This window comes from Trichechus manatus, unplaced genomic scaffold (assembly GCF_000243295.1).
Source record: "Trichechus manatus latirostris isolate Lorelei unplaced genomic scaffold, TriManLat1.0 scaffold00356, whole genome shotgun sequence".
NCBI classification, from domain to species: domain Eukaryota; kingdom Metazoa; phylum Chordata; class Mammalia; order Sirenia; family Trichechidae; genus Trichechus; species Trichechus manatus.
Genome location: NW_004444292.1, coordinates 439,455 through 451,867, shown reverse-complemented (window position 1 = coordinate 451,867; position 12,413 = coordinate 439,455). Strand labels below are relative to the sequence as shown.

General features: G+C 34.8%; 1 protein-coding gene across 3 annotated transcripts in view; it reads left to right on the top strand.

Moving 5' to 3' along the window:
* The window catches only part of PSPC1 (paraspeckle component 1), a 113,640-nt gene that overhangs the window by 10,320 nt on the left and 90,907 nt on the right, over positions 1–12,413 (top strand). For all 3 annotated transcript variants that reach the window (XM_023725691.1, XM_023725690.1, XM_023725692.1), the window contains exon 3: positions 9,782–9,877. In XM_023725691.1, coding sequence (XP_023581459.1) covers positions 9,782–9,877 — 96 coding nt within the window. The remainder of the gene's footprint in view (positions 1–9,781; positions 9,878–12,413) is intronic.

Below are 12,413 nucleotides of genomic sequence, written 5' to 3'. Positions count from 1 at the left end.
TTTTCATTATTATTGCCTTTTACTATCAGTATCTTTATAAATGCAGTCTTTATCTTTGGGGTTTGAAAACATTACGTATAAACTTACACATTTTAATGCATACATAAAAAATATACAAATCATAGAAGTTTACTCTGATGATGAAGAGTTGGATGACATTGGCATTTTGTCAGTTGGGGTAATAACTCCACTTGTAGAAGGTTCTGCATCATCATCTGGATTATCCCTGAGAATGGGGATGGCATTTCAAGGAAGAAAATTAGTGAGAATTGTTTGTATGGTCCTTTTCTTTTTCTCTTCGTGGATTTTATTGTAACATGTTACTGCTTCCCGAATCTGCCTTTCGATGTTAGTAAAGCGATCAGCGCTTGGGTCTGTGTTTTCAACAACTAAAGCCCCTGATTTAGTTTAGAAAAATCTCCAGCTAATCCTTTCACTGTAAATTTTTTTGACAGCTTCTCTCCTTCCTCGTTAGTTCTTTCTTCTTTAGCATTTCTTTCCTCTTCAAAATCCATTAAGTCCTGGTCTGTCAATTCCACTTCTTCACCATCTATGAGCTGTTTTATGTTTTACATAGGTGACATAACTAGTTTTAAGTTCAGCATTCTTGCCATATGGATGATTTTTCCACTGACCTCTTTTATCATACTATCCTGATCAAATGCTTGGAGCATGTTCACATAACTCAGCAGTTTTTTCCATATCCCCTGTATGCATTTTCTCAATAACTTCCTCCCAGGAAGATACAGTGTTTCAGATCACACTTACTGACTTCTGTAAGTGTGGTTCATCATAACTCAGATACTTGTATGTAAGGTATGTGATGAGCGTTTTTTTTCAATTGCAAGCTTTGATTACAATGGTATTTTTTTTAAAGTCACAGCCAGGCATTGGTAAATATTTAACCATTTCTTGTAGGTAGCTTTTAGAATGATTTAAAAATGATTTTGAGGGCATGGGCATTTTATCACTAATATTTTATAATCATGGTCTCATGGATTTCCACAGCAACACTGGTCATTTTTTTGTCCCATTTTTGAGGTGAGAAAATGGACCTAGAGGTGTTAAGTAATTTGCTTATGGTTTCACAGCTAATACATGGTGGAGCTTAGTTTGATGCCAAATCCTTGGCTTCTTATATTGTGCTACCGATGGAGTGGTTTATTCGTCTGTAGACTCTTTGCTCAGGAACCTTGTTATTTGTCAGTTATGCATTCTCTTGGAACTGAGGATGCTATTCTCCCTGCATAGTAGTTTATCTTAGCTGAAATAAAGAGAATTTCCCTGACTGTCATATCTAAAACAGGCTCCCTCTGGTTTTCTCTTTGACAGTATCCTGTTTTTTCTTTCTTAGCTCTTAAAATGATTTATTTTGTTTGGTTACTTTTTAAAAATTTATTTTTGTTGTTGAGAATGTGCATAGCAAAACATACACCAATTCAGTAGTTCAGTGTGGTCAAATTTTTTGGTCTTTCATAAGACATTAGGGTCTTTTGTTTACCCTAGTGTTCCTAACCCCAATTAGATATTGGTATGTATTAGGCAATCAAATATTGATTGAGTGACGAATGAATCTCGGATATCTGAATTACTAATATAAGTGATTTGTAAGAGTGGTATTTTATCATAGGGGTTTAGGTTCTACATGTAAACATCTTGTGTAATGAAAATTCCTCTTCAGAATATCTTTAAATTACCATAGAATACCACTGGTTTTGGGTGCAAAGCCTTGTACGGTACATGTAATGTATAAATTAACATACTGTGCGAAAGCCACTACAACTCAATGGCAGTGGGTTTGGGTTTTTTTTGGTATGCAAAAGTCTTTAGAAATTACATTTTGTGCCATTTTTAAATTACAAAAGAGGCAGAAAAATAGAGTCAAGGAAAATTAAAAACTTATGTCCATGTCTTTAAACATCAGATTCACACTTAGAGCATTGGAGATGCTCACACTCAGGCTACAAAAGAATCAAGTATGCATAATGAGAGGTGCTCACACTAGTTAAATTTTTCTCTCTCTAGCTTTTTTAATCGTTATAGGTTAAGTTAAATATGTAGTGATCTGTTTTTACCATCTTCTAGCCGATATCCTAAAAAGATGTTGAAATTGCTTCTTTAGAAGCACAAAAACATATTTTGTGTTAATTTTAGGTAGAAAAAGAAGTGTTCACTTTAAAACAAACCTTTGACGTTAATGGGAATGGTGTATTTTCATGCAGAATTATATGAAACCTAGCTATGTCTTTCAGGTGAGCATACGGCTTGTAGTAGAACTTGCTTATGACTTCCTCTGTCAGCTGAGCACTATTAGCTGCTTGGCCATCATACAGTTTTCAAATTGGTTTTAATATTAATCTTATTCTCATTAATTTCTTCCCATAGTGACTCATTGGTTAAAGAGAGTGAGCATGACAAACACTGATTTCGAACTAGAACCTTTTATTTGGAAATAGTTCAGGCCTACTGAAAAGTTGCAAAAATATTACATTGAACACGCATACACCCTCTACTTACATCCACTGATGGTTAGCATTTTGCCACATTTTCTTTCACTGTCTATATATACTTTTATTTGGCTAAACCATTTGAGAGTCAGCTGAAGAGTTCAGTACAGTTTCAGAATTTACTTCAATTTGGATTTGTTTTCCTCTTATGCTATTGAGGATTTTTATTGTTAGACTCTGTTTCAGCTATTTATTGGCGTGAACCCTCCACGATCTTTCAGACTTCCCCTTATATCACTACATATTTTATTGCATTTGGGATTTATTGATTTATGATATACCTTAAAATTTGTCCTTATTAATTAGGATCTTTTTATAAAGTGAAACTTGCTTTTCTGTTATGTTGTAAGTTTTTTTCATATCGTTAAAAGTTATGTATGCTATTTCATTATAATTATGCCAGATTTAACGTTCTCTGCTGGTACACATTTCTATTTCGTTTTTTTGCCTTAAATGGATAACCTTGTGATAAACATAATGGTACATAAGTATTTGGTCATTCTTTGTTTCACAGTTGTAGATTTTTTTTTGATACACAGTTGTAGATTTTTATGGGGTGAATTTATTCCAGAATTTCCTTGGAAAAAGCTTAAATGGTTTCTTTGTGGACTAACTGAGTTTTGATAATTCATAATTAGAAAGTCAGACAATTCACGAGTGCAGGAGGAATCGTAAACTCTTAAACTTTGAAGAAAACCTCATGACTTGTAGTATGTGAGAAGTAACATCTTTTCTGTTAAAACTATTAATGTGATTCAAATTCTTGTTATATGTATCATTACTTGCCAGTTTTTATCCCTTTTCAGTTTTAATCTTCTGGCAAGAAAAATAATTTGTTCCTGCCAGTGCCAGTTATCTTTCAAACTTAAATTATATTTCTGTGCTTTATTCTGATTTAGAAGAGAGAAGTTTATGGTCTTGAAAATTATTTTTAAGATTGTTGGTAGATAGATATTTAAATAATATTTTATTAGTAATTAAAGACAAACTAAACTTTTATGTTTTGGAAGTAATTAAAAAAAATTTTACTGTGTTTTTGGTGAAAGTGTACATAGTAAAAAGAGTTCCCATTTAACTGTTTCTACACATATTGTTCAGTGACATTGGTTATTTTCTTTGCATTGCGTCAGCATTCACATTATTTCCGTTCTAGTTGTTCCATTTCCAATAACCTAATCTCCCTGCCCCCGTGTTTTCTCATCTGTGATTTAGAGTATTTGTTGACTGTTTAGTCTCTTATAGATCATTTTTTAAAGGAGTGCCGTACTCAAGGGTGATAGATACTACTTTATGAGCTAATGTGCTATTTATCTAAAAGGTGACTTGAGGGAATAGTTTCAGTGTAAGGTTTAAAGAGTTACTCAGGGCAGTTGTCTCGGGGATTCCTCTAGTTTCAAGGGGTCCAGTAAGTGAATTTTGGAGAATTTGGAGTTCTATTCCAAATTTTTCTCCCTTTCTGTACCTTATTTTTAAAAATCTGTTGTATTGGCTAAGATTTAAAAATACCAGTGAATGAAAGTGAAGCCACATGAATATTATAGAATTCTGATATTACTGTAGATTAGTCTTGCTGTTTCTAGAAGGCATTTAGGTAGTAGGTATAAAAACCTTAAGATTCTTTGACCATGTAATATTTAGAGATATATTTTAAATAAATAATTTGACTGAAAGACTTTGTGTATCATTTTACACCCACTCCTCACTTATCAGCTGTCTCATTATCTGACATTTTCCATTTATGACGGTGAAAAATCTACTGTCTGACTGTTTTATGCATGAACAACGTACGTCTGGCAGTAACGAACACTGAGTTGCGAGGCGAGGGTAACACCGGCATTGATAGTTAAGGTTATGTTTCAACTTGACTGGGCCTTGATTCTCAGTGGGTTGGCAGTTATGTAATGATGGGATCATCCTCTGTTTTGTGATCTTTTTTGCATAATGCTGATTTTTGCATAACGACCTGGTTTTGGGAACCTAACCATGTTGATAAGTGGAAAGGGTTTATTTTGGTTTATCCTTTTATTTCTATTAACAAAACATCTGAATTTCTTGGATAAACCTAAATTTCTTAATAGGGGATTGGTCAAGTAAAGTATACTTACGATGGATTAACATGTAGTTATTATTTCCAGAAAATATATCATGGCACTGGAAAATGTAGCAGTTAAATGATAATTATTTTTTTTGAATACACCATAGAGACAGAAAGTGGATTAGTGGTTGCCAGGGGCTGGGGGGAGGGAGAATAGGGAGTGACTACCATATGGGTTTGAGGTTACCAGTTGGGATGATGAAAATGTTGTTAGAATTAGATAGTGGTGATGGTTGTACAACTTTGAGAATGTACTAAAAAATACGGAATCATACACTTCAGAAGTATAAATTTTATGGTACGTGAATTATATCGCAACAAAAATACAAAACTAATAAATTGCAACTCTAAATTTGTTTATGGCAGAGCATTCTGCTGTGCACATATGCTGTGTAACAACTATAAAGCCATTTAGTTTTCTATAAATAAAACTTCAGCAAGTGAAAAAAGGATACAAAAATAGATGTATGCTGTGATTCAAGTAATTGTGTTAATAAACTGATTATGAAAAAGATTGAAAATAAAAATGAGAAAATGTCAGTAGAGGTTGTATTTGGTTAGTGTGCTTTACAGGTCTGTTAGGGAGGCTTCAGGATGATCCCCAGGTTCAGTGATTCACTAGAAGGACTCATAGGGCACAGCATACAATTGTACCTATAGCTAAGATTTATTACAGCAAAAGGATACAAAGCAAATCAGCAAAGAGAAAAGGTGCGGGGACCAAGTCCGAAGGAAACTAGCTGCAAACTTCCAAAAGTCTTCTGGTAGAGTCACACAGGAGTTGCTTAATGAACAGCAACAAGTTGAGTGAAGTGTTGTCTACTAGGGAAGCTCATCAGAGCCTAGAAGTCCAGAGTTTTTATTGTTGCGGGTGGGGCCATTCACATGGGCACCCTGTCTAGCACATATCAAAATTCCCAGAAGGACAGAAGGTGCTTAGTGTAAATCACAATGTACAAAGTGTTTAAGCACAGAAAACCACTCTTAATTGGTTAGGATGGTATAGTAGTCTCAGGACTGCACATAGGTGATTGTTACATTAATTTTTTGTAATTATTTTTCTCAACATTTTGTTTTGTCACGTATCTTTTCATTAAGAGAGGTTTCTGTTAGAGTCAGGAAAAAAAACCCTTTAATAAAAGCTTTGTAATATTTCCTTTGTCTGTCACATTGGAAACATAAATGATGTCTAGACAAACCTCCTGGTAGTGGAAGTATAAATTAGTACTTATTTTTTTAGGAAAACAACCTTAACCCTTATGGTATACTGTCAATGTCAGTTGGTCTCAATTTTAGTTTTTTAATTACTTTCCTGAGCAGTCCTGATTGTTAGTAGAATTCACTTGATAGCACCCAACAATAACAATTATTAGTAAGGATTGGTATTTTATGACTTGGTATTTCTTAGAGGTCTTCCAAAGATCGAAAAGAAAATTCATTAAAAAAAAAAATAGAATAAACTCAATTTTTTCTTAAAATTACCACATGGTTTCATTGGGTCATTTTATAAATCTAAGATAACATTATCAGATCCTAGTAATTTTATTTTTCATCATTATCCTAGGAATCATTTTATCATTACTCTTCAGTTACAACTATGCTTAAAAAAAAAAAAAGACTAAAAAAAATGGTGTATGCCTTATTTCTACAAGGATGATTCAGTAATGAATTGTCACTATTCATCAGTTTTTTTTAATTGTGTGAGTAAAATATTGCATCATCTTTCAAGTTACTATATTTGTAGTACTGTATGTTTCATCTTGTTTTCAGTTTTACCTCTAAAGAGATATTTGAACAACAGTGAGCAAGGATTAGTCACAAACATGTTAATCATATTATGTATCATTACAGAAAACATGGAAACCTAAAATCTACACTAATTGGTATGACTAAAAAAATTATGATACGTGCAAAATAATGAAAATGTTGACACGATGTCACTGAGCACTGTCGAAATTGTTGAATGGGAACTTGTTTTGCTGTGTATATGCTCACCAAAAATACAATAAAATACTAAAAAAAACAATGGTTCCTGCATACATCTGATATGGTGCCATTTTATATTGAGTGACAAGGGAGTATCTGAAAACAGCATGCATAGATGATTCATTCTATGTAAAATTATATATATCTAGCAGAAGAGACAGTCTGAAGAGATGTTCATGAAAACATGATCAGAAGCCCTCTCCACGTGATAGGATTTCAGGAGACTTTCTTCTATAAAACTTAACTATATTGTTAAGTTTTTCCCCCACATTGTAACATTTATTACTTATATAACCAAACTAATGATTTATTTGGGTACAAAGTGGAGGAAAACAAAAACTCTACAAATCAGCAACTCCAGCTTTAACATCATGGTTGACCATGTTATTTCCTTTCAGTCTTTTTCCAATATAATATTTATCTACATCTGTAAAAAAAAAAAATTTAGTAATTGTGCCTAGAGTAAACAGAATTTGTTAGATTTTAAAGGCTTTTGTTAACACCTAATGAAGAAAATGAAATCAATAAGGTGGATGAGAAAATGAATAAAGGGAGCTTCTGTAGAGAGTGAAATCATAAATGTTCACATTTTAGTATATTCACCAATAAGCAGGGTAGGACAAAAGACACAGTCTCTTAAGACATCCCTTGTATACTACACATGCCCACAGTCGTCACTTTTTATGTGTCACATATTACGATAAACATGGTTTGACTTACCTTTGCTCACTTGTGTACGCATCTCTTCAGAAGGGGAATTGCAGGAACAAGGTGGTATATATATAGTATAAATTTGTATATATATGTCCAGTTCCTCGCAGAAGGATGTACATGTTCATTCCCCTCCCCACAATGTAGAAGAGTGTCTAGTGGCCCATATTCCTATATTAAAAGTTCAAAATTTGTAGTTACAACATCCCACATACTTGAGGGTACCCAAAAACCCACTGCCTTCGAGTTGATTCCGACTCATAGTGACCCCATAGGGTCTTCCAAGGCTGTAAATCTCTACGGAAGCAGACTGCCACATCTTTCTCCGGTAGAGCCACTGTTGGTTTTGAACTGCTGACCTTTTGGTAAGCAGTCAGTGGTTTTAACCACTGCGTGACCAGGGCTCTCTGACTTTATTTACCACTTCCCTTGGGTTCACAAAATTAATTTGTCAATTCTGAGTAATTCTGTTGTGTTCAGTCTCCTTTTCTGATTTTTCTCTGATGGGGTGGGGGTGGTGGCCTTCTGCTATTGCAGGGATCTGCTTGTTTCTGTCTTTGCTGGCCTCTGCTCAGGTGTAACTTCTTATCTGGTCCTTCTGTTTGTGGCCCTGTCGTGGCTTCCAGTGGGGAGTGGAGTGATCCATAAACTGTTAGCTTTTTTATTTTGGCCCTAGGCTCCGTTGGGTCCTCCAGCATTTTCTGACGGGTTTGGTGGATTTAGGAACTCTCATCTTTTTTTTTTTCCCTACCATTTGAATTGCATGTATTCTTTGAGGCTCCATTTATTCATGTATTTTCTGTTCTAACGTGTTGGATGTGATGTCTTACCGTGGAAATTGAGACCCAGATCCCTTTTTTTCTGGGTTCCCAGTTTATCTAGGTTTCTATAATCTCATTCTCTCCTTCACCCCAAGTCATTCCACACCTGCTTCTGATACTCTCTTCTTAATGTCTTTTACTAGCCGAGGAATAATTTTAAAAGATTATAGCTTTCTTTTCTCTACAGTTTAAGATCTAAGTCTCTGTTAACCTCTGGATCTTTGTATTTAAAGGGAAGCTTTTGGAATCTAAAAAGAACCCCTTCACCGCACTAGCTATTTTCTTTTTAATTGTGTTAAATATGTATGTGACAAAAAATTTGCTGTTTCAACATTATTACATGTCCAATTCAGTGACATTAATTACATCATCATGTTCAATCATCACTACAATCTGCAGATATTTCTGTCACGCTTAATAGAAGCTTATGTCCCTAAGCAGTGAGTCCCCCTTTCCCCTCCCTCCCTCCTCCCCTGTCTTTGGTAACACTAATAAATGTTGGTCTATAAACGCTTGCCTGTTCCAGTTAATTCATCTAAGTGGGATTATATAATATTTGTCCGTTTGTGATTAACATTTCACTCATCATCATGTTTTCAAGTTTCATCCATGTTGTAGCGTGTTTCTCGACTTAATTCTGTTTATGACTGATATCCCATTGTATGTAGGTACCTCATTTTGTTTATCCGTTCGTCTATTGATGGACATTTGGATTGTTTCCATGTTTTGGCTGCTGTGAATAGTGCTACGATGAACACTAGTGTATAAGTATTTGTGTTCCAGCTTTCATTTATTTTGGCTATTTACCTGTGAGTGGAATTGCTGAAGCAAATGGTAATCCTCTGTTTTCTAATTTTTTTAATCATAGTTATCCTTGTAGGTGTGAAGTGATAACTCGCTAGTGCTTATAAAACCTCAAAAGTTAACAGTAATTTTTTTCTCTCAAGCATCTCTGTTCTGAAAGTAGTATAAATAGATTTTATGGGTTGCTTGCTTGGTGGGGAACAGGTAGCAAGGAGAATTTTATTACTGATGCATCATCTACTCTACGTTTTTCTCATTTTTCCCAGTAATCTCTCTTTCTCCTTTTTCACTTAGGAAAATTGTATTCCTATCTTTATCAGCCACTTTTCTTGTGTCGTTCCCCCCCCCCCCAACTTCTTCCTTCAGTGTACTGTTACCTTCTGACTCCTCTCTCCTTTTGCCTGCTTGACATCTTTTGGGTCTAATTTTAGGCATTAGCCTTTCTTAGAAAGACTTCTGAACAAGGCAGGTGGACAACAGGGAGGCTGAGACGTGTGCAGCGATACGAGATATGAGGTGGAACATGGGGATGATGAGGGCCACATAAATAAAACATGAATTAGATATTCCGTTTTCCTTTTTCTTTGTAGACGTTAACTACAGTGGTTATGCTGGTTCATGTTGTCCATTTACTTTTCTGTCATCTTGAACTGACTTTACGCTCCAAAAACAAGCATTCTGTTATCCATGTTTGTATTCACTACGTCTGGCTGAGTAAATGTTCATTGACTGATTTTATGAGTATATGATACTTCTGGGACATTTTTCTGTATATATTTTGCATGTAAAAAATTTCTTGGAGGAAATTAATTCTAGGCACTATGTTAATTCTTATTAATGCTTTTATACCTATCTAGGACCCCTCGTCCAGTCATTGTGGAGCCCATGGAGCAGTTTGATGATGAAGATGGTTTGCCAGAGAAACTAATGCAGAAAACTCAACAATACCATAAGTAAGATTTTATTAATAAAGCTATTTCATATGTGTACCATCAACGGTATTATCACATTTGTTATCAAGTATTGTTGGATTATAGGATGTTCAGTTTGGTAGTATATCTGGCTACTAGAGTGGGCTACTCTAAATGGAATGCTACTTTCCTTTTTTATTTGAGTAAAACATTAATTTTATTTACAAAAGTCTCTGTTCTTATAACTGGGGTTGGGGTGGGTGGGTAGGAGGAGATGTCAGTAATATTTATGCCTGCAGAAAAAATGAAATCTGGATATAATGGAAATTTTTTTTTTAATATGGGTAAAACATTAATTTTATTCAGAAAAGTCTGTTACTGGGGTAGAGGTGGGTGGTTAGGAGATGTCAGTAATATTTATGCCTACAGGAAAAATGAAATCTGGATATAATGGAAATATTTTGTTAAGTAGTATGCTTCAGGTACATGATGAGTTAAAAGGTGACTTTTTTGGGGTAAGGGGCCCTAGTTAAATAACCCTATAACCTGGAACAGAGTAAGTATTCTTAGAGATAAAAAGAAAAATTACCTATTTTCACAGTGTTGTGTATTTATTCTTTTATCAGTTGCCTTTTTGACGTAGTATATGAATATTTTTACATAAATTGCTTGTATGAATACATTATGTATATCGTTTTAACCAATCACTTGTTTATTGTAAATAAAACTAACATTTTCATCGAATTCAAGTTGGAGTGCCTTTATGCCAGGCATTGTTCTAGGTACTGGCAGTGCAGCTTTGAACTGTCTCTGCCCCCGTGATGCTTACGTATCTGGTGGTGCAGATATGTAATAAACAAATGAACCAAAAAATTATGGAACATATATTAAGTAGTGAGAAGTAACTATTTAAGAAAAAAAAAAAGCCTGAACAAATGAAAACAGGTTATAAGAGCTTAGATAAAATGGTATACATATTTGAAAATGATTAATATTGGCTCTCCAGACAGATTCTGCCAGTTTACAGTCATTGTCGTATGTATAAAACCACTTGTATTTCTTCATCCTCACCAAAAAGAAATTGGTTTCATGATTATAAGATTTGTTAGTCTTATGTTCAGAATGGTATTTTATGCATCTTACTCTATTTAGCATTCTTTTATTTTAGTGCAGTTGAATATTTTTCCATGGAGGTGATTTATATGGCAAATATGAGTGCTTACTGTATGTCCAACACTGGTGATACATCATTGTACAAAATGGCCAAAAATTTATGGTGATGTGGGTGGTGTGGGGAGATAAACAGTAAAATTAGAAAACAAATATGGTGAAAAGAAAATGCTGGGGAGCCAGGGAGTGCTTAGGTGGTTAGGAAGGCCCCCCTAGAAGGTGACCCTGGAGTAGAAACTTCAAGAAGGAGAGGAAGCTAGCCATGTAGATATCACAAGTAGGAGTAGGGTAGAGAACGGTAGTGTCAGCAACAGAATAGTAACTATAAAGGCACTGAAAGAGAAATGTGCCTGACATGTTTCAGGACCAGTAAAGAGGCTAGTTCAGCTGCAGTGGAGTAAGAGACAAGGTCAGAGATAGAATGTGTTGGGAGGAGTGCAGATGATTGGGCCTTTGTAGGCCATTGTGTTGACTTTGGCTTTTGTTTTGTTGTGAGAAACGGAGGAGGACGGTAGTGACTTAATCTTATTTAAGTTTTTAACAGGATCATTCTGGCTGCTTTTATTATTTTTAAATTTTATTGTGATAAAATAGATATAAAATTTTTAACCCTGGCTGCTGTTTTAAGAGTAGATTGTAAATGGGCAAAGGTGGAATTGGGGAGATAAATTTTGCTGATGGATATGGGGATATGAGAGAAAGTTAAAAGGATGAGTAAACAACTGAAGTACGGAAGTTGGAAGTGATTGATTCGGAGAACCCCATAGGAAGAACAGATTTTGGGGAGGAAGATCAGGAACTCAGTTTTGGGCACATTAAGTTTGAGATAACTATTTGATATCCAAGTGGAGATAATGAAGTAGGTAGTTAGATTTGAATCTGGAGTTTAGAGGAGCTACCTGGGCTGAGTTAAATCTAGAGGTTTGAAAGGTCAGAGGAATAGGCAAAGACGGAGACAGCAGCCAGTAGGGTAAAGTGCCTTGGAAGTGCCAAGAGAATGTGCCCTGGAAGCAAGTGAAGAAAGCATTTCAGGGAAAAAGCATTAGTGGTAATTAATTTTAAGTCATAATCATTTTAATTTCTATTATAATGCCATTTTTCAAAGACTTAATTTCCTATCCACTTTTTTCCTGGTCATGGCTTACCACGACAAATTTGAAATAGCTCACTTTTAGATTCAGAAGTTAGAGAACTGGAATTACAAAGGTGTTAAAAGAAGTGGAATTTGTAGATGTATATTTATGTAATAATTTAATTATCCTAGCAAACTTTATAAGATCCAGTTACAGTCCCAGTATTACTACTAAAGAATTATGCTCTGAAAGGAATGTTCACAAAGCCTAAGAGCCAAGATTCAAAATCATTTGTAATTCTAAAAATCCATATTGGTTCTATGGTGTTTCCCTTG